At 37.5% G+C, this 23,527-nt stretch overlaps 2 protein-coding genes across 2 annotated transcripts; one reads left to right on the top strand and one right to left on the bottom strand.

The window, feature by feature from the left end:
* Positions 1 to 15,333: 15,333 nt before the first annotated feature.
* Positions 15,334 to 23,159, bottom strand: LOC115722293 (MACPF domain-containing protein At1g14780). The gene is made up of 7 exons (XM_030651461.2): positions 22,602 to 23,159; positions 21,818 to 22,056; positions 20,737 to 20,938; positions 20,576 to 20,653; positions 20,305 to 20,488; positions 19,948 to 20,114; positions 15,334 to 19,289 (listed from the first exon to the last, which is right to left on the bottom strand). The coding sequence occupies exons 1-7, from the start codon at positions 22,908 to 22,910 to the stop codon at positions 18,579 to 18,581; spliced, it is 1,890 nt and encodes a 629-aa protein (XP_030507321.1). The 5' UTR covers positions 22,911 to 23,159; the 3' UTR covers positions 15,334 to 18,578.
* LOC115722292 (H/ACA ribonucleoprotein complex subunit 4-like) lies at positions 15,413 to 17,455 on the top strand. The gene has a single exon (XM_030651460.2). It carries the CDS (start codon positions 15,413 to 15,415, stop codon positions 17,147 to 17,149), a length of 1,737 nt encoding a protein of 578 aa, XP_030507320.2. The 3' UTR covers positions 17,150 to 17,455.
* Positions 23,160 to 23,527: the final 368 nt, after the last annotated feature.

Genomic DNA, 23,527 nt, shown 5'->3' with positions numbered 1-23,527 from the left:
ACGCAAGTGTACGTGTCGTAACAAGTAATAAACTCACAAAGAGTGAGGTCGACCCCACAGAGATTGTAGTTAGGTACTTTAAAATTAAACTTTTACTTCTATTTGGTTGAATAAAAATTAAGAAAGAAAGTTAAATTAAGAAAACTAGTGGAATAAGGAAGCAAATAAATAAATAAATAAAGGAAATAACAGTTAATAAAAACTAGGGCTTCGATTTAAATTGTTTCTAATGGTTATGGCCTAATATGATTATCTTCCTATTATCAATTTCTATGCAATAGCAGGTTTACTAAGGTAATTTATAGTCTTCTCAGATATATAAATCTCAAGTACATCCAAATTTTCTACTCTCGTGATAAATTAAACAAGTAACAGGCATTGAACACAGAAACCCTATAAGCTATCTAAACCACATAGGTACTCTCGTCCTATATAAAAATTCAGTTCTATCTCTGTAACGCCCTAAAATAATTAGGCACGCTACCCAAAAATGCTTATGAAACCCTACTCCCCTAATCGGGATTACTAACCAAAATAGTGCAGAATTTAAAGTTTATATTAAACAGAATGAAAATAAACTTGTAATATATTTAAACTTTCAAAATAGTTGGGATCCCAAAAATATTTACAAAGTTATTACAAGTCTTTTCTTTCTAGCCGACCTAAGCGGCAAAACTGAATTCAAAAGTTCAACACTGATAGACCCATAACCCACTTGGTCTGAAATGGCATGAACATGTACATTCTTTGCCTTGCTCCTGAAACTCATGGCTGATCAGCTAATGCCTTACCCTTTCCTGCACAGTAGAGCACCCGTGAGCCAAGCCCAGCAAGACAGTATAAATCATAACAGATATAATATGCTCATTCACATATGTCTGTATAGCACAGACCTGATCATTATTTCATCATGCCCATTTATGTCTACGTGGCGTAGACGTATGTGTTGCGCTCACACATCTAAATAAATCTACATGACGTAGACCTACGTGTTACTCTCACACGTCTAAATACATTAAGGCCTTGGAAGTGGTTCATCTCGGTTATGAGTACTGAGTCCAACCTGATTATGCCTTGAGCGCATAATCCCTAAATCTCATTTCAATTAACATGGCATGGCATTACACACATTTATCACTAGGGTAATAACCCTAGGCTACTAGACTGTTCCTATTAGGGTAATAACCCTAATCCCGGTTACTTAAACATTCATGCATATTATTCTCAATACAAGCACCATTGCGCATACTCTACATGCTAATCACTGTCTTACCCATTGTCCTGCAAAGGCAGAGATTCCAAATCCCTGGGTGCTCCTGACCAGGTGCCGGTAATCCTAGTCACACACAATCTGGGATTTTCACAAATAGGGTTAACCCCTGATTTCACATTTATAAAATAAATTCATGGCATTTCCAATACAGATAATCACATAGAGCTCGAAAAGAGCTTTCCAACGGTATAAAGAACGTCCCAAACGGAGTCCCGAGTCAAAAGTTATGGCCAAAACAAAATCGGGAAAAAGATGGCCCTCTGCTGGGTTTCTTGCCGCGGCGACCATAGATCTGGTCGTGGCCACTCCAGAAAACCAGATTTTAAGGTCTAAACATGCCCACTTTACCATATAATCGAACCTTAATCAAACTATACCCAAAATTAACTTCTTACAGATAAAAAGTCACCACAATAGAGAGCAAACAACATCAATTCTAACATTAATCAACAACATTCAATCAAAGCTCCAAAGCTTGAGCAAAAAAAACAAAATTCAACCTCACACCTTGAATCATCAAAATCCCAAAACACAAACTCAAGAACAACACTAAAATAAGAGTTGCAAACTCAAACAATAACTCATAAATTCTGACCTAAACTCACATTCCATGCTCAAATAACATATATCACAACTAAATTATGCTTTACACACTCTATTCACCAAGATCAACATCAAAATCAAGAACAGGCAACTCACAACATCACAACCCTTTTCATGCTCTTCTAACAACAAAAATTAGCAAACTATAATTAGAATTAAAGCTGAGAAAACTACCTTAAACTCAACCCAAAAGCAAGCTCAAAATTCCACAATTGCAAAGCTTCAATTCCACACCAACTTCAAGCAATTCTCCAAATAAATTTTGAAAAATCAAGAGGGTTTGGATAAGAGAAAGAGGGTCGGGTGAGAGAGAGAGAGAATTATCCAGAAAAATACATTTCATTTCATCGAAATTCCATTTAATTCAATGTAAACTAATTATAGTCAAATGACCATTTTGCCCTTAGGGCTATATAACATGGATACTTATTTTCAAGGGCAATATTGCCATTTCACACTCAAATATTGCCAAATAAATTTCAGATTATCCCATGTCAAATAAAAATGCCAAATAACCAATCCAATTTACATTTCGTTCCTGGTTGTGACTATACCGTGCTAACCAGTCAGAACACACTTGAAAAGACAACACAGGCATACTATATAATAATATAGTTCTATTAAGCACGTAATTAAATTAATCTCATCAATTTACCCTTCTCGGGTCATAATTACCAAAATGCCCCTAGCTCACCAACGGGGTCTTTAACAATGTAAAATTCATATAATTTCACATATATTGAACTATATAATAATATAATTCCTCAATTATTCATAATTATTCAATTGGGGTTTTGCTAACCCATTTCTTAATTCCAGGTATTACAATTACCCCCTCCTTATAGAAATTTCGTTCCGAAATTTACCTGAACAATTCCGGATATTTCTGTTGCATATCCGTCTCGAGTTCCCAGGTTGCCTCTTCTACCTTAATGTTCCTCCACAATACTTTCACCAGTGCCACAGTCTTACTTCTCAAGACTTTCTCTCTTCTATCAAGTATCTGCACTGGTTGTTCCTCGTATGACAAGTCCGGCTGAAGTTCCAATGCTTCATAACTCAGAACATGGGACGAGTCTAAGATATATTTCCGAAGCATTGAAACATGAAAAAAATTATGTATAGCTGCCAGCGCTGGGGGCATAGCCAACCTGTACGCTACTTGCCCTATCCTCTCAAGGATTTCAAAAGGTCCAATGAACCTCACGCTAAGTTTTCCCTTCTTCCCAAAGCGCTTTACGCCTTTCATCGGAGATATTTGGAGAAATACCATGTCCCCGACCTAAAAATGAATATCTCGACACTTTGGATCGGCATAACTCTTCTGCCTACTCTGAGCCGCGAGCATTTGCGCTCTAATCTTATCAACTGCCTCACTTGTTTTCTGAACAGCTTCGGGACCCAAGAACTTTCTTTCACCTACTTCATCCCAGTGAATAGGTGATCTACATTTTCTTCCATATAAAAGTTCATAAGGAGCCATCCCGATTGTTGCCTGATAGCTGTTATTATCAGAAAACTCGATCAGGGGAAGGTACTTTACCCATGATCCCTCAAAGTCAAGCACACATGCCCGTAGCATGTCCTCTAAAATCTGAATGGTCCTCTCGGATTGCCCATCCATCTGAGGATGAAAAGTTGTGCTGAACTTTAACTGAGTACCCATAACTCGATGCAGACTCTCTCAGAATCTTGATGTAAACTTCGGATCTCTATCCGACACAATGGACTTTGGGACACCATGCAGACGAACAATTTCTCTGACATATAACTCAGCATACTGGTCAACGGAGAAATTCGTCCGAACAGGTAAAAAGTGAGCAAACTTTGTAAACCTGTCTACTATGACCCACACAGAGTCAAATTTTCCCGTGGTTCTAGGCATACCTACCACGAAGTCCATACCTATGTCTTCCCATTTCCATTCTGGTATATTCAGTGGTTGCAGCAACCCTGCAGGTCGCTGGTCCTCAGCTTTCACTTGCTTACACGTAAGGCACTTTGCAACATATTCAGCGATGTCACTCTTCATGCCTGGCCACCAGAACATGGCTTTCAGGTCTTGGTACATCTTCGTTGACCCTGGATGAACCGAATAAGGAGTCGTGTGAGACTCATCCATGATCTCTTTCTTAATGTTCTCATCCATAGGCACACAAACTCGACTTCCGAATCTCAACATTCCCGTTTCATCCACTAAGAAATCACTAGCCTTCCCAGCCGAAACCCTAGCTCGGGTTTTTATCAGTTCAGAATCTTGCTTCTGTGCTTCTTTAATTCTCTCTAGACGAGTGGATTGCAGAGTAATGTTAGCCAATTGCCCCACAACCAACTCAATCTAAGCTCGAGTCATTTCATTTGCTAATTGTTGGGAGATTTGCTTCATAGAATTCAACTGACTCTGACCTTTTCTACTCAAAGCGTCAGCAACCACATTGGCCTTACCAGGATGATAAAGGATCTCACAATCATAATCCTTCACCATTTCTAGCCAACGTCTTTGTCTCATATTCAAGTCCTTCTGGGTGAAGAAGTATTTCAGACTTTTATGATCAGTGTATATCTCACATTTCTCGCCATAAAGGTAATGCCACCAAATCTTTAGCGCAAATACCACTGTTGCCAGTTCTAAATCGTGAGTAGGGTACCTCTGCTCGTACTCCTTTAACTGTCGAGAAGCATACACTATTACCCTCCCAGCCTGCATAATCACACAGCCGAGACCCTATCTCGAGGCATCACAATATACCACAAACTTTTCCTTATCTGAAGAAAGAGTTAGTACAGGAGCGGTAATCAAGCGTTGCTTTAACTCCAGGAAACTTTTCTCACACCAATCAGTCCAAACAAACTTCTGGTTCTTTCGGGTCAGCTCCGTTAAGGGTACAACAATCTTTGAGAAACCCTCAACGAACCGACGATAATAACCAGCTAAAACCAGAAAACTTCTGACCTCTATAACCGATTTCGGTGCTGGCCAATCCCGAACAGCTTCAATTTTGGCCGGATCAACCATGATCCCATCTTTATCCACTATGTGCCCCAAAATGAGACACGAGATAACCAGAATTCATACTTTTTGAACTTGGCATAAAGCTTGTGATCCCGTAACCTTTGCAAAACCGCTCTGAGATGCAACTCATGTTTTTCTTCTGTCTCATAGTACACCAAAATGTCATCAATGAATACAATCACGAACCTATCCAGGTAATCCTTAAACACCCAGTTCGTCAAATACATGAATGCCGCTGGGGCATTAGTGAGTCCAAAAGACATCACAAGAAATTCATTGTGTCCATACCGAGTACGGAACGCAGTTTTCGGGATATCTTCCTCTCGAATTCTCAGCTGATGATAGCCTGAGCGAAGATCAATCTTGGAAAAGACCGTCTTCCCCTTCAGTTGATCAAACAGATCATGAATCTGAGGTAAAGGATACTTATTCTTAATGGTAAGCTTGTTCAACTCCCGGTAGTCAATACACATTCGTAGGGTTCTGTCTTTCTTCTTCACAAACAAAACCGGAGCACCCCAAGGTGAGTAGCTCAGTCTGATGAATCCCAGATTCAATAACTCTTGCAATTGTATCTTCAATTCTTTCAACTCAGCTGGAGCCATTCGGTACGGTGCCTTAGATAGTGGATCCACTCCCAGAGCCAATTCAATCTCCCGCACAGGTGGTAATCCCAACAAATCTTTTGGAAAGACATCAAGGAATTCGCATACCAATCTCATATCCTCAGGCCCTGATGTCACAGGTTGGCTAGTGTCCACTGCAGTAACTATGAACCCTAGACAACCCCTACCCATCAGGTCTTTAGCTTTCAACAGTGATATTCTCGGTTTGCGTGCGTGCCCCTTGAACTTTACCCACAAACACTGCTGGGTTAGCACTGTCTGGCTCAAACACCACCATCTTCCGTTTGTAGTCAATTATCGCTCCATACTTAGACAGAAAATCCATTCCCAGGATTATGTCAAAATCAGATAATTGCAACTCAATTAGATTTGCGGTCAACTCACAACCATCAATCCAAAAAGACAAGGACCGAATCCACCTTGTGGACACTATTAGGTCTCCCGAGGGTAACAGGGTTCCAAACCCCGAAGCATAAATATCACATGGCTTATGTAAACTTTCTATCACTCTACTCGATACATATGAATGAGTAGCTCCCGAATCAAACAATACAGTATAAGCACAACCATTAATAGACAACTGACCTGTCACAACTGACAGACTAGCATCAGCGTTTGCCTGAGTTATAGTGAAAAGTCACCCCGGGTTCTGAGCAGCCTTCTTCTTAGGCTCTTCTTTCCTGGCTTGGGGACAGTCTCTGATAAAGTGGCCCACCATGCCACACTGGAAACATGCCTTGGCTCGGCACTCACCAGGATGATGCTTCTTGCATTTAGAGCATTCTGGATATGATCGGAATGAGGCCCCACGACCCTGACGGCCACCTCTGTTTCCCCAAAACTTTCTATTTCCCTTTGAAGCTCCGGAAGCCTCAGCCTTCTGTTTGTGCTCAGGGTTGCCACTATCGGTCCCCTTACTGACATTACCACCAGCAGGAGGGTTTGATGCCATGGCGGCATCCTTTGCAGCCTACTCCTTCATTACTTACTGCTCGGCCTCCTTAGCAATTAAGGCCAAGTCTACCACTCTCTTATACAGAGTGTCATGTGATGTGGTAATCTTCAAGACCCGACTAATTGTAGCATTTAGTCCTCGAACATATTTCTGCTTTCTGGTGAAATCTGTAGGCTAGATCACCAGCAAATTTAGATAACCGATCGAATTCCAAAGTATACTCGGCCACAGACATTTTCCCCTGAGTCAACTTCACAAAATCTTCTTGGTGCGAAGTCCTTACAGCCACATTATAGAACTTTTCCTCAAAAAACTTCTTAAACTCTTCCCATTTCATCACACAAACATCCCGAGTTTGATTCACTATCCACCAAACGCGGGCATGATCTTGAAACATAAAGGCCACACAATTCACCCTCTCAGTTCCCGTCACCCCCATATTATCGAGGATACGGGTGACAGTGCTGATCCACTGATCGGCCTTAATAATATCAATGCCTCCCAGAAAAGCGGGAGGTTGCAGCTTCACAAACCGCTCGAACACAGAGTCCCGGTGCGGCATAAAATACCCTTGGTTACCCACCACTGGCACATGAGCTGGTGGTAACCCTTGATTAACTGGGGCAGCTTGTTGCCTTAAACGTTGAAACTCTTCCTCTTGACGAAGTATGACTCTTCGCATTTCATGAAACATCTGCTGCCAGTCAGTAGGAGGATTAGCATTAACGGCCCTCGCATTATCCCCCGGATTTTGCGGAGGTGGAGGCGGTGCTAGTGGATCGGTTCGGGTAGCCCCGGGCTCTACTTACTCGCCCTGTGGTCTGGATGATTGCGGAGGGTCCATTACTAGTACCCCTGTAATCAACAACCCCAGCGAGTTAAGCACCGATACCACACTTACGCACTTATTGCCTTAAACCCTAACTCATCTGTTTACCTCATACATATTTACATAAACAATTAGCATTTATAGCATGGCATCAGATAACACATACATACTCTAGATGCTTGCATACTGCCTAAAATGGAAAGCGGTAAACAAATGATCACACATACAATCAAATATTTACTCTTAATACTTACTGCACCATGAGTCGAGCTTATCTCTGACGACGAATGTACATGTTCGGCCGGTCTACAGGAAGTTTAAAAACCTTGGCGCTCTGATACCAAATTGTAACACCCTAAAATAATTAGGCACGCTATCCAAAAATGCTTATGAAACCTTAATCCCCTAATCGAGATTACTAACCAAAATAGCGCATAATTTAAACTTCTATATTAAACAGAATGAAAATAAACTTGTAATATATTTAAACTTTCAAAATAGTTGGGATCCCAAAAATATTTACAAAGTTATTACAAGTCTTTTCTTTCTAGCCGACCTAAGTGGCAAAACCGAATTCAAAAGTTCAACACTGATAGACCCATAACCCGCTTGGTCTGAAATGGCATGAACATGTACATTCTTCGCCCTGCTCCTGAAACTCATGGCTGATCAGCTAATGCCTTACCCTTTCCTGCACAGTAGAGCACCCGTGAGCCAAGCCCAGCAAGACAGTATAAATCATAACAGATATAATATGCTCATTCACATATGTCTGTATAGCACAGACCTGATCATTATTTCATCATGCCCATTTATGTCTACGTGGCGTAGACCTATGTGTTGTGCTCGCACATCTAAATAAATTTACATGACGTAGACCTACGTGTTACTCTCACACGTCTAAATACATTAAGGCCTTAGAATTGGTTCATCTCGGTTATGAGTACCGAGTCCAACCTGATTATGCCTTGAGCGCATAATCCCTAAATCTCATTTCAATTAACACGGCATGGCATTACACACATTTATCACTAGGGTAATAACCCTAGGCTACTAGACCGTTCCTATTAGGGTAATAACCCTAATCCCGGTTACTTAAACATTCATGCATATTATTCTCAATATAAGCACCACTACGCATACTCTACATGCTAATCACTGTCTTACCTATTGTCCCGCAAAGGCAGAGATTCCAAATCCCCAGGTGCTCCTGACCAGGTGCCGGTAATCTTAGTCACACACAATCCGGGATTTTCACAAATAGGGTTAACCCCTGATTTCACATTCATAAAATAAATTCATGGCATTTCAAATACAGATAATCACATAGAGCTCCAAAAGAGCTTTCCAGCGGTATAAATAACGTCCCAAACGGAGTCCCGAATCAAAAGTTATGGCCAAAATAAAATCGGGAAAAAGATGGCCCTCTGCTGGGTTTCTGGCCGCGGCCACTGTGTTCGAAAAACCCAGAAAACCAGATTTTAAGGTCTAACACATGCCCACTTTACCATATAATTGAACCTTAATCAAACTATACTCAAAATTAACTTCTTACAGATAAAAAGTCACCACAATAGAGAGCAAACAACATCAATTCTAACATTAATCAACAACATTCAATCAAAGCTCCAAAGCTTGAGCAAAAACAACAAAATTCAACCTCACACCTTGAATCATCAAAATCCCAAAACACAAACTCAAGAACAGCAATAAATCAGAGCTTCAAACTCAAACAATAACTCATAAATTCTGACCTAAACTCACATTCCATGCTCAAATAACATATATCACAACTAAATTATGCTTTACACACTCTATTCACCAAGATCAACATCAAAATCAAGAACATGCAACTCTCAACATCACAACCCTTTTCATGCTCTTCTAACAACAAAAATCAGCAAACTATAATTAGAATTAAAGCTGAGAAAACTACCTTAAACTCAACCCAAAAGCAAGCTCAAAATTCCACAATTGCAAAGCTTCAATTCCACACCAACTTCAAGCAATTCTCCAAACAAATTTTGAAAAACCAAGAGGGTTTGGAAGAGAGAAAGAGGGTCGGGTGAGAGAGAGAATTATCCAGAAAAATACATTTCATTTCATCAAAATTCCATTTAATTCAATGTAAACTAATTATAGTCAAATGACCATTTTGCCCTTACGGCTATATAACACGCATACTCATTTTCAAGGGCAATATTGCCATTTCACACTCAAATATTGCCAAATAAATTTCAGATTATCCCATGTCAAATAAAAATGCCAAATAACCAATCCAATTTACATTTCGGGCCCGAATCCGGTTCGACCCGAAATTCCTAGTTGTGACTATAGCTAACCTGTCGGGTTCGGCCCGAAATTTCTGGTTGTGACTATAGCGTGCTAACCTGTCAGAACACACTTGAAAAGACAACACAGGCATACTATGTAATAATATAGTTCTATTAAGCACGTAATTAAATTAATCACATCAATTTACCCTTCTCGGGTCATAATTACCAAAATGCCCCTGGCTCACCAACGGGGTCTTTAACAATTTAAAATTCATATAATTTCACATATATTGAACTATATAATAATATAATTCCTCAATTATTCATAATTATTCAATTAGGGTTCTGCTAATCTGTTTCTTAATTCCGGGTATTACAATCTCACTATAGCATAATTGACACTCACTTCTCAGATCTCTCATCGAAATCATAAAACAGTTAATTGATGGCCAGATAATTAAAATTAATTAAGTACGAATGACATACAATACATAGAAATTGGGGAAAATAAATCATATTAAAATCATAAAACTATGTCAAATAATATCCATCTAATCCCTAATCAAGTATTTAGCTACTCATATTCATGGAAGCAAAGTCACACATATTAACTTAAAAAAAGAGAATAAAATAGAGAAGAAAATGATGTTGAAAACCCTCTGAAGAATGCCTCTAGTATTACAGTTCATCTCTGAAATTCGTGCTCTATATTCTGCTGTTTATTTCCCTCTGAATTGCTTGACGAAATCAACTGAAATTCACTCCTTAAATAGGCATCGAGGGACTAAAAAGATAGAAAAACACACATGCTGAAAATCCTATTCAGCATTGAAGTAGGAAACCACAGGCCCACGTGAGGAAAAAATTGATATTTTTGCATGCTGAAGGGGGCGGGTCGCGACAAAACTTTGGCTGGGCCGTGGCCCCCACTTGCTAAGTCGCGACCCGTGTGCTCCAGGTGCCTCCGTTTTCCACGCGAAATATCTTTTTCTGGGCAGGATTCTGATTGTTTCCACATTGATATTTCAACACCTACACTCCACCAGCAAAAAACTTGTTGTGGTAATTTCAACACGCAACTGTACGTGTCTTAACAAGTAGTAAACTCACAAAGAGTGAGGTCGATCCCATAGAGATTATAGTTAAGTAATTTAAAATTAAATTTTACTTCTATTTGGTTGAAAAAAAATTAGAAAGAAAATTAAAATAAGAAAACTAGTAAAAGTAAGAAGCAAATAAATAAAAGAAATTAATAGTTAATAAAAATTAGGGTTTCGATTTTAATTGTTTCTATTGATTATGGCTTAATATTATTATCTTCCTATTATCAATTTCTATGCAATAGCAGGTTTACTAAGGTAATTTATAGTCTTCTCAGATATATAAATCTCAATTACATATAAATTTTCTACTCTCGTGATAAATTAAATATGTAACCGTCATTAAACACAGAAACCCTATAAGCTATCTAAACCATACATGTACTCTCATCTTATATCGAAATTCAGTTCTATTTCACTATAGCATAATCGACACTCACTTCTCAGATCACGCATCGAAATCATAAAACAGTTAATTGATGGCCAGGCAATTAAAAGTAATTAAGTACGAATAAAATACAATACATAGAAATTGGGAGGAAATAAATCATATTAAAACCATACAATAATGTCAAGCAACATCCATCTAAACCCTAATCAAGTGTTTAGCTACTCATGTTCATAGAAGCAAAATCACACATATTAACTTAAGAAAAGAGAAGAAAATAGAGAAAAAAAAATAATGTTGAAAATCCTTTGAAGAATGACTCCAATATTGCAGTTGATCTCTAGAATTTGTGCTCTATATTCTGTTGTTTATTTTCCTCTGAATTGCTTGACAAAATCAACTGAAATTCACTCCTTATAAAGGCATTGAGAGACTGAAAAGATAGAAAAATACACATGCTGAAAATCCTATTTAGCATTGAAGTAGGAAACCACAGGCCCACGTGAGGGAAAATTGATATTTTTGCATGCTAAAGGGGGCGGGCCGCAATGCCACTTTGGCTGGGTCGCGGCCCGTGTGGCTGGTGGAGTGTAGGTGTTTAAATGGGCGGACAGTGGTGCCCACATGTGGAAAAACTTGGTGTGGTATTTTCAATACGCAAGTATACATATCGTTAACAAGTAATAGACTCACAAAGAGTGAGGTTTATCCCACGAGGATTGTAGTTAAGTACTTTAAAATTAAATTCTTACTTTTATTTAGTTAAATAAATTAAGAGAGAAAATTAAAATAAGAAAAATAGCAAAAGTAGGAAGCAAATAAATAAAGAAAGGAAATAAACAGTTAATAAAAACTAGGTCTTCGATTTCAATTGTATCTATTGATTACGGCTTAATATGATTATCTTCCTTTTATCAATTTCTATGCAATACCAGCTTTACTAAGGTAATTTATAGTCTTCTCAGATATATAATCTCAATTACATACAAATTTTCTACTCTCGTGATAAATTAAACATGTAACAGACATTAAACACAGAAACCTTATAAGCTATCTAAACCATATAGGTACTCTCATCCTATATTAAAATTCAGTTCTATCTAACTATAGCATAATCGACAATCACTTCTCAGATCTCGCATCAAAATCATAAAACAATTAATTGATGGCCAGACAATAAAAAAAAATTAAGTACGAATGAAATAGAATACATAGAAATTTGGGGAAAATAAATCATATTAAAATCATAAAATAATATCAAACAATATCCATCTAAACCCTAATCAAGTGTTTGGCTACTCATGTTCATGGAAGCAAAATCACACATATTAACTTAAGAAAAGAGAAGAAAATAGAGAAAAAAATAATACTGAAAACCCTCTAAAGAACGCCTCCATTATTCCAGTTGATCTCTAAAATTTGTGCTGTATATTCTGCTATTTATTTCCCTCCGATTTGATTGAAGAAATCAATTGAAATTCACTCCTTATATAGGCATTGAGGGACTAAAAAGATAGAAAAATATACATGCTAAAAATCCTATTCAGCATTGAAGTAGGAAACCACAGGCCCACGCGAGGGAAAAATTGATATTTTTGCATGCTGAAGGGGCCGGGCCGCAACGCCACTTTGGCTAGGCTGGGGCCCATGTGGCTGGTGGAGTGTAGGTGTTTAAATGGGCGGGCCGCGGCCCGTGTGCTCCAGGTGCCTTCGTTTTCCACGTGAAATATCTTTTTTTGGGTAGGATTCCGATTTTTTTCCACATTGATATTTTTATGCGATCTTTTATCTTAATTTGTTGATATTTTTCAAATCTTCATCTATTTTAATTCTGCAAAAATAAAATATAACAAGCGTAAAAATGCTCTAAACACGATTAAAACTAAATTATAAATATACTAAAGTTAATCTAAAATTAATACTAAAAAATAACCTAACAGAGTACCATGCCCACTCATAGCAAGTCAAGTACTCAATCATAGTGTGGAAGACTGTGGTTAACCAAACTGAAGGAGAGAAGATCCATGTTCATATCTTGATGATGCTCTGCTACAAAAAAGAATGAAGGGCTTGAGATCTGAACGGAAGGAGTCATTATTATTTTGCTGCCATCAATGTAAGGATTTCTTAATCTCTTATGTTTTTATTTTACGGTATTAGGAAATTCATATTTAGGGTGTTAGATTATAATTAATAATCAAACATACATGTTAGTAAATATAGATCCTGGTAAAATAAATTCTAACAGCCATATATATGACTTTGGCTTGAAGATGCCAGATTGTGATCTGGTGCACATACCATGTTTCCTATTACCTATTATGGTGGATCCTGGTTCTTTGTCAAGAGAAAGAATAGTGGATGTTGTATTTGGAATAGCAGCAACTTCATGTTGTATTGCAATATTGGGATTGTGTTCCTGAGAACTGTTTATGGTAGTGGAGGATGAAGGTAGTTTTGTTTGTGGGGATTTGAGGGAATAGTTGTCAACAGTAACAGGTGAAGTTGGTAAATTTGTCACTGTTGGGACATGAACAACAGGATGTGGGGGAGAATGTGATGGTACGGATGTTCATCCAATCCAATCCGCACTATTTTACTTATAGTGCATTTGATCCGCACTAAGTGCGGATTTCATATTTTGGATTCAATTCAATCCACACAATAACTCAAATTCAATCCAATCCAATCCGTAAAATTGTGGACTGGATCAGTTATTTTAGATTGGTTACTTTTTAATATTTATTAAAAATATATATTTTTTTTATCACATAACTACCAACAAAATAAAATAAATTATTGTTATTTTATGTCTCCAACAATAAAATAAAATAAATAAAATAACAAATAATAAATAATAAATTCAAAGGAAGAAAAAAAATGTACGTACAAAGAAATATTTAATTTTATTTTAAATTATATGTAATATAGAATTATATATAAAAATAGAATGTATATTTGATTTATTAAATTTTTAAATATATTTGTATTGTCTGTATTAAATTTTTTAAATTACGACTTTTTTTTAAAATTAAAATGTTAATTGTATATATAATTTTTAAGTTTTTTTTTATAAAAATGTGTGGATCAGATTAGATCGGTTACTTTTACAGGTCAATCAACATCCAATCCGCACAAGTGCGGATTTGAATTTTCCAATTCAATCTAATCCGCACAAGTGCAGATATCTGCACTTTGCAGATTGAATTGAATTGAATTGGATCGTGCAGATTGAATTGGATCGATTATTTTATGAACACCCCTATGTGATGGTGATACATTTATGGGAGCAGTAGTGTTTGGTTGATGAGAAGATGGTGATCTTCTCCATCATCTTCAAAATTTTCTTCTTCTTCTTAAGCTTTTTTTTTTTTCTTCATTTATTTGAAAGATTGGTCCATGTTTTTTTTTTTCAATTGTAGTTACCATTAGTTCTTGCTCTTTTCATCTCCATCATCTTCAGCTTCTTAAGCTTCTTTTTCAATTTTGATTTTTTTTTTAATTTTTTATTTGTGTATGTTCAGTCTCAAATATCAATTTGAGATTTTGTTTATCACTCTCTAATTTTGTTTAATATATGTTTTGTTGCTTAGTATGTGCTACTCAGTGTTTAGTATTATATACTTGGTTTTTATGTTTTTTAACCGTTGTTTTTTATTGTTCTAAAATATATATATTTTTTAATGTATTTAGGGTTAGGAGAAATTTTTCAAGGTGAAAGTCTTCTCTCGTGATGTTATGGTAGTCCCCACTGACAAAAGAGTTATTGAGGTATAGTATTTTCTTTTTTGTGATTTTATTTGGTTATTTAGTTTTGTATTTCTACTGTTATTTTAGTAATTTTTTTATGTTATTGTTTCAGGATTGGAATTTTAAATACTTACTTTATAACTGGAAAAATAGTTGTTTTCCAACTGTTCTGTTGTTGCTCTGGTAGTTCGGTCTGTAGATGTTGAAGGTGAAGGCTTCGTATGTGTTTTAGGGTATACTATACACAGTATAAAAGAAATAAAAAAGTCCAGAGCAGTATATTTGTAAAAAAACGCCATGTAATGTTATTTTTGTAAAGCTTACCCAAATTCAAGTATTGTTGTAAATTTTCCTATATAATTGTAAAAGACCCAACAAATTATTAGGCCTTCGTCGTTGGCCCAGCTTGATATAGTCCAGCCCATGCTTTGATGACGCTGAGGTTGCAATGGCTTCTCTCTCTCCTTTCCCAGCACATACAAATCACTTACTAAAACCCCACAAAACCCAAAACCCTAATGAGCTACCAGTCTCCATTTTACACAGAAAACCACCCTCCGATTTTCGCCGCCATTTAAACCCTAGAGAATCGCTCAGCCATGTCCTCCGTCGAGGTTCGCTCCGAGAAGAAGAAGAAGAAGCAACGCTCCAAAGATGACGCACCAGACACGCCCAAACCAGTTGGTGACTTGGAGTCGCAGCCGGCTCAGAAGGACACCGATTTCATGATCAAACCACAGAGCTACACTCCCACCATCGACACTTCTCAGTGGCCCATCCTTCTCAAGAACTACGATCGTCTCAATGTAAGAACCGGACACTACACTCCTCTTCCTTCCGGTTACTCCCCGCTGAAACGCCCCCTTGCCGAGTACATAAGGTACGGTATTATGAACCTTGACAAACCCTCGAACCCATCTTCGCACGAGGTCGTAGCTTGGATTAAGCGGATCCTCCGTGTCGAGAAAACGGGTCACAGTGGCACCTTGGATCCCAAGGTCACCGGAAACCTTATTGTCTGTATTGACCGAGCCACAAGGCTTGTTAAGTCTCAGCAGGGTGCGGGGAAAGAGTATGTTTGTATAGCGAGGTTGCATTCTGCGGTCCCCGATGTCGCCAAGGTGGCTCGGGCACTCGAAACCCTTTCCGGGGCTGTGTTTCAGAGGCCACCCCTGATTTCTGCTGTAAAAAGGCAGCTTAGGATTAGAACTATTTATGAAAGCAAGCTACTTGAGTTCGACGCAGAAAAGCATTTGGTTGTTTTTTGGATTTCTTGTGAGGCTGGAACTTATGTTAGGACGCTTTGTGTCCATTTGGGTTTGATTCTTGGTGTTGGAGCGCATATGCAGGAGCTTAGGAGAGTGAGGTCTGGGATTCTGGGTGAGAAAGATAACATGGTCACTATGCATGATGTTATGGATGCTCAATGGGCTTATGATAATTATAGAGATGAGAGTTACTTGAGGAGGGTGATTATGCCACTTGAAGTGATTCTGACGAGTTATAAGAGATTGGTGGTGAAGGACTCTGCTGTAAATGCCATTTGTTATGGTGCTAAGTTGATGATTCCTGGGTTGCTGAGATTCGAGAATGATATTGAGGCTGGTGAGGAAGTTGTGCTTATGACAACCAAAGGAGAAGCCATTGCTTTGGGGATTGCAGAGATGACCACTGCAGTTATGGCTACTTGTGATCATGGTGTGGTGGCTAGGATTAAGAGGGTTGTGATGGATCGTGATACTTATCCAAGAAAGTGGGGTCTGGGTCCTAAAGCATCCATGAAGAAGAAGTTGATTGCCGATGGTAAACTAGATAAGCATGGGAAGCCTAATGATAAAACACCTCAAGAGTGGGCTAGGAATTTGATTTTACCTACCGGCGGGGATTCAATGGTGGCAGGCCTTGCAGCTGCAAGTGAACCCACCATTGCGGAGAAGCAGACTTCAGTAGTGGAGGATGTCATTGGTGAAAAGAAGGAGAAGAAAAAGAAGATTAAGGATAATGAAGATGACGGGGGACTCAAGCGAAAATTTGATGCAGTGGCGGACGAAGTTTCTGAGGGCAAAGAGAGTAAGAAGAAGAAGAAGAAGGATAAGGAGAATGGGCTTGTGGATGATGGGGTCAAGTCTGAGAAGGTGAAGGATCATAAAGAAGAAGCTGCCTCACCTGTAACTGAAAAGTCTGAGAAAAAGAAAAAGAAAAAGAACAAAGAAGCTGAGGATGCTGCTGCTCAATCTCCCAAAGTCACTGTCGATGACAAGGGTGACAGTGAGGCTGATAAGAGTGAGAAGAAGAAAAAGAAAAAAAAGAAAAGTAAAGATGCTGAAGAAGATTAGATAAAAAAAGATTTGATTTTTGTTTGTATTGTCTAAACTTTTTTTTTTCTTTGTTATTTCTTCTGTAGCGAATTTTGCCTTAGAAGCATTACTGTTTTTGAATTTTGAGCACTCCCCCGAGCACAACTTATTTACAGTTTGCCTCCTCAATGGCGTAATTAGTACTTGAACTCAGGGAGTACATTTCCTACTATGTGGAAAAAGAGAGCTCATTGTCATGGATTAGCTATCTTTTCCATTTGCAATGCTTTCATAGTAGTTAAAGTGTTTACATTTTTATTTTATAACTGCTACAATTTGATGGAAGAGTAAATCTCGCACTCCTCTCTCTTGGTGATCCGCATATTTCATTGAATTTTTCACAGGAGTCTCCTGTTCAGTTCCCGAAACATTTTTAAAAAGTTCAAAAGCTGATAGGGGTTGAAAAATGGGGCTTAAAAGTTTCTCTGAATCTTTAGCAAAAAAAAAAAAGATGTCTCTTAATCTCCCAAAGTCACGCGATGACAAGGGTGACAGTGAGGCTGATAAGAGTGAGAAGAGAAAGAAGAATAAAGGATAGGTATGTTAATTTTTTTTCATCAAATCTGTTCTTTGTACCATTAGCCTGTTCTCTTCTGTGATGAATTTTTGCATATTTATCTATTAAACAGTTTTTGGTGGACTAATTTTCCAAATCCAGTTTCCAGTTCCAGTGTATTGCTATTTCCAATTGATTATCTAGTATCCTTCAAAAAAAAAAAATTTGATTATCTAGTATGTTTCCATTAATAATCGTTTAAAATTCAAATTTGCTCTTTTTTGTTTTCTGAGGAGCAAGTATATTCTTGATTTTACAGTACTTTTTGCCTCTTACTGCTGTTTGGTTCATAATTTTTTTTTTTTTAATTTTTAATTTTTGAAAGCATAGTGTAATTTAATACTTCTGTTTTAATTCAAACAAATAAGACAGCGAACTATACTTTTATTTCTCCATCTCATGATATTTTGAACCTCTCAAATGGCTTTTCTTGTTTGGTGAAATGGGAGTGCTGTGAAGAGCAACAAAATATTATATGAATGCTAAGTGTCCTTGGTACCCTTTGTGGTCTACTTTTATCGCAAGGTCAGTGATATTATCTCAAAATACCCAGTGATAGAATAGCATAACAATTCTACATGAAGCTTAAATGCAAGTTTGCAGTAACTATAAAGGTATTCTTTCCTCACAATTTGTAGAGCAACAGACGAATCTTTGGTGATGGTAAAAGTGAAGAATGGACGTCATTGTCGTCAACCAAGCAAAATTCATATATGAAAACTCTCATGTACAAAAATATGGCGTACCAGTTTTACACATTTATGTAAGTAACAACAACAATGCAATCAACCAATCAATGATATAAGTATAACAGGAAGATCGATTAGCCTCACTCTTTATTTATTTACACAATCACAAGTAATCTAACAACGCAAACTTTACATGCAAACCCATTTTACCACCATCTTTCACAAGCTTAGCAGCTGTTACTAACCAATGCCCTGGAGCATCATGGGGCCCTCGCACCACCTCAGCTGTCTCCACAAATCTACGTAGCTTTGCAGATCGACTCGATAGGGGTGGTCCATCCGGATAAACTCCAGAGTTAAGTACAGCCTGTGCCTGTCTCTGTTGATCACCAGTAGTGGTTTTCTGAGTAAATGTAAATGTTGTGCTCAAATTAGTGAGAAAATTTGATTTGCGAGAAGTATCTGGTGCTGCAGACCACTCGGTCTTCCGGATGGAACAATTAGGTAAATGGGTAAAGAGTAAACGAAGGTGAAGTATGGTCTTAGGCCAACTCCCTTTACTAATTAGCTGTGCTCCAGTCACAATATAGACTCCAGAAGACTCTCCCTTCAACCAGTTTGGATCGTGTTTAACCACCGATGTGCATATATTTGAATACTTCTTCCATCTGATTGGTTCTAAGAACTGATCACTACATTCGTAATCATCAGAGCCTCGCCACCGGCATGGCTTGCTTTTGCTGCTGTTAACCAATGCAATGTTCATTGTATTTGGAAGGCTTGAGAGATGCTGTACATGAAGTGCTAACTGATTGCATTTTTTCCCTTCCAGGTACAAACGCAAGCCGACAACTGGTTTCTTATCAGTCGAAACCTAAAATGACAAAGTAAGAATTTATGAGTTTGCCATAGTGAGAACTGAATTTTCCATGCTATCTGAAGTAGTTACAAAACTACAGCAACAATTACAGAAGAAAACAAGGCATTTTAACTTTTAAAAGCATCAACAAGCAAGAAAAACTAATAAGTAGTCTCTCAAGAGATAAAGGCAGGGTGCAGAGTCCAGGGAGTCAGAGACCTCCTCTGGGGTACAACAATCTGAGTACAAGTAGTGATCTCAAAGAACTCAGGATCTTGGACTACCCAACTTGATGGACATATGGATGCCAAATAGCATTTCAACTTTTTACTTTTCATCTAAAATCAATGCAAGTAATGAGTTAGTGTCTCAGCAGTGAGCACTTATATCAATTTTCCGACGGACTCAATCGCAATAATAGCATATACATTTTTTCCAAACTAAAAGCCCCAAGAGAATAGTTTATTTTTTATTTTTCTTTGATGGGTATCACGGAATGCACAAAACATTTAATGAATATATGTGTTAACTGAGTGGAGTCTCATAGAAAAGTAGAAAGCATAGATAATGAGAGAAAGAGATCAAAAAAAAATTGTATTAAAAGTGTGTAGATATCTGTCCCACAGTGGCTATGGAACACATATATGTGTGTGTGAGAGAGAGAGAAAGCAACCTGAGTGCAGCTGACATTGATTTTTGGACCAAAGAAACTAAATTGTAAGGATGCACAAACAGGCTTTTTTCTTTGATGTCGGAGAGGCAGCTCGCAAAACATAGGTGCCCATTGCCTTGGAACTTGAAACTCCAAGAAGTACTGTAAATCCTCAAGAGCAGGCTTGTCTGAAAAGATAATAATGAATAAGTACAATTTGATACCAGGCAAACAGCATCCAAGAATATTTGACAGTATAATTTTACAATTTAAGCACAATTATACATGGGCAGACCAAGGTGGATTCGTACACTAAAAGACACTTTATACTCTCAAAGCCAATAGTCAGAGTATTGTTATTAGGATGTAAACACTTACAGCGTAAGTACAGATTGATAGCATGACTAAGATAGCCACTGCCTGAGACGCCAGTAAGAAGAGAAATAATAGGTACAAACTTAAAATGAATAGCTTCAGGTTTAGCAGCCACAGTTTGCAGCCAACTGGAGTGACTGTGCAGGAACACATCCCCTCCTCTTTTTGAACAAATGATAGTGAGACCCTGATAGAAAAAACAAAGTTAGAACAATAGTTAAAGTGGAACATAAATCTTGGTTCTTTATATATTGTTCTTAGGTGTTTTGCTTACATCCTTGCTTGATGTTTCTGAAATAGTGGTCAGCTGCATTGTGCTTGACTGCAGTATGCGACTGAACACCTCAGGGACCTACAGAAATGAATTCAGCTCATCAACTAGTGAGTACATGTGAAATAAAATAAAATAAAAAACAGAATGAAATTAAGTGTTACTTTGTGTTTGCCATCTCCTGTTTTTCTCTGCATTAAGGAAGGGCTTCTGCTGTCTGAGAAAAGAATGTCTCCCAGATCCTCCAAGTGTCCTCTTAAATCAGCCGGAGGAATAGGTGATGAAGACTTCTGTCGAACACATACTAAGTCTTGACCTCCAACAGCCATCCCTACTATTATATGTGTTCCATATGACTTGATAAACCTGCCTAATAAATTTGATTAGTACCATAGCCACAGCCCCCATCATGCATGAAAAGTTGAAAACAATGCTAGTTAAAGTACCTAAAAATTCTTTTCCAGCATAAAGGACTACAGAAATAAATACATGACGATATAATATACACTGTCCAGATTGCATCTATTTATCTAATCTTTCCATTTTTATTGGTTATGTTTATATGCAGTCACATGACGACACTTGATTAAACTACTAAAGGGGAACTAGGAATATGTTTACAGGTTGAAAGTAATACATCAAGGAAGAGCTGCCATACTAACTTCTGTTACAATAATATAAGGCCATAACAAAGACTGATGATTGAAAAGTTCAAATATCTCAAAAATTGCTTATATAGTAGGGTTTTGAATTGAGAAATGTGTGGTGAAACTTCTTCAGAGTGGCAGAAGTTCCTTACAGATTTGCCAGGGAGAGACTGTATTCTATTGTTTCACTCAGCAATATAAAAGGGCTGTATGCTAGTTGCAAAAAGCTGCCTAAGAGTTTATTTAAGAACAGGCACATGCCATGACAAGGCTGTTAAATAAATAATTAGACAAACATAATCTACACATACTAGTAGATTATAAGTAATAAAATCTCGTACAAGGAGAATTACTATAATAATCTAATCATTACAGACGCTAAATTGCATAATACCTGGCTCAAATATTACCACAATGAAAAGCTCAATTTTTTTGTCAAGTTGTCAACAACACAAACCTATTACACTAGAAAATCAACCAAATCAGGAAGAGCCAATTGAACCTTCCAACTTCAAAAAGATTGACTTATTAATTATGTTATGAGTGTAACAAAATGGTTGTCATTGTCTGAAGGACCAAGAAAAATAGTAAAAAATACCTAGACAATGCAGCAGGATCCCAACGAGGTGGAACAGATTTTTTTACTTCATCTTGCAGAACTAATGGAGAAGCTGTAAGATGCAAGTTGTACAATGAGATGAAGTAGCCATCAAAAGCAAGACTCTTGGTGTCTGCAACATCATGATACCAATCTCCACTTAATTCAAATATAGCATTAAGATAGCCTGAAGGGACTTTTCCTTGAACTGAAGATCTTTGATTAAGCAACTCAGACATCTGCAGAGAAACAAAATCATATATGCACAGGAAAAATACGTAAATTTACTCAGCACCAATCCAATTCATACAAGTTTACAAATAATAGTTTCATATCTGCTAAACTCTAGCCTTTATTCCGTTTGGTATAATCTGAAGTCCAAATCTAACTTATAGTAAATTAACTGTGATTTTTCAAATAATTCTCAATGAAAAATGTTCTTTATGTGTTATAGGAGCCAGTAAGGGCAGAGCAATGTCAAAATAAAAATATAAATAGAAAAGATTTTATATCCATTTAAGATGTACCCGAGGACAGGAGACACGGGTCTTCCTTTCCACTTAATTCTTCCAATTGCCTCAAATATTAAAATATCATAAAATCTTAAGGTTCTAACATAAGCATAAACTTTATGATTTTGAGCTTCATACAATCATAGTATGAGTCTTCTTTCTTTAGACTCAAATCAGTCACTTTCATTCATAAGAATTCAAATCCTGCTCAAATTTAGCATAATCAAGTTAACCACAGAGAAATTCACAGAGAGTAAAGATAAAACTCTTACATGATTGAACTCGAGAATATCCGATTTGAACCGAATTCGATCTCCCTTATCACAGCGAATATCCTCCGAAACACCGGGAATCGTGAGCCCTCCACCACTACCAGGTATCAAAACATCCCTTTTGTTAGCCTCATCGAGCAACACCAACCTTCCACTACCATTTCCAGTCAACCCTTTCGCGAATTTTAACCTGAAATCACTACTAAGATCAAACCCTTTTCCCAAAGCTTCTAACGCCCTCAAACCAACGGGCTTTTCCTTCTTCACATCCATAGACGACGCCACCTCAGTTGACTCCTCCATTCCCATCCCAAACGAAAAAACTTGCTGAGAGAGCAGAAAAAACAATTAACCCATGCACAAAAAGTCCCTCGGAAGATGGAAGAACAAGGAGGAGCAGAATCCGGGCGAGAACGGAGGCGAGTCAAAGATGGAATCAAACATGGTAGATGAGTATATTTATACGCAAGGAAGTTGTTTGACGAAAGTTCAAAACGAAATCGATAAGAGTTGAATTTTGTAGCTTCTTACGTATATGAATAGTAATTTTTTATTATTTATTAAAAAAAATATTTATATATACATATATATATAGACAGGAGATAGTCAGTCAGAGATAGAGGCTTGGTGATGACGTGGCGTGTGTTTTAATGGTGTAATAAAGACAAATGAATGAAAGTAAATGGACCACGCGATGTTGACGATTGACTGTGAGAGCCGAACTAAGCTTTTTTTTTTTTTTTTTGCTTAAACCGAACTAAGCTTGAAAGCTGCTCTCTCTCTCTCTCTCTCTCTCTCTCTCTCTCTCTCTCTCTCTCTCTCTCTCTCTCTCTCTCTCTCTCTCTCTCTCTCTCTCTCTCTCTTCTTTAATAATTTTATAATTCTTTTTCTCTTTGTCCATCTTTTATATTCTTAAAGTCAAAACT

This window comes from Cannabis sativa, chromosome 9 (genome assembly GCF_029168945.1).
Source record: "Cannabis sativa cultivar Pink pepper isolate KNU-18-1 chromosome 9, ASM2916894v1, whole genome shotgun sequence".
In the NCBI taxonomy this organism is placed as follows: Eukaryota; Viridiplantae; Streptophyta; class Magnoliopsida; order Rosales; family Cannabaceae; genus Cannabis; species Cannabis sativa.
This window is presented reverse-complemented; position numbering and strand designations above follow the sequence as displayed.

Excerpts from the sequence above, each read along its gene's own strand:
- LOC115722293 (XM_030651461.2), bottom strand. The coding sequence starts at position 22,910 with ATGGGAATGGAGGAGTCAACTGAGGTGGCGTCGTCTATGGATGTGAAG. Across the intron at positions 20,489-20,575 it reads CAGAAACATCAAGCAAGGAT|GGTCTCACTATCATTTGTTC; the intron begins GTAAGCAAAACA and ends TTTTTCTATCAG. Across the intron at positions 19,290-19,947 it reads TCAATGTCAGCTGCACTCAG|GTTTCGACTGATAAGAAACC; the intron begins GTTGCTTTCTCT and ends TTGTCATTTTAG.
- LOC115722292 (XM_030651460.2), top strand. The coding sequence starts at position 15,413 with ATGTCCTCCGTCGAGGTTCGCTCCGAGAAGAAGAAGAAGAAGCAACGC.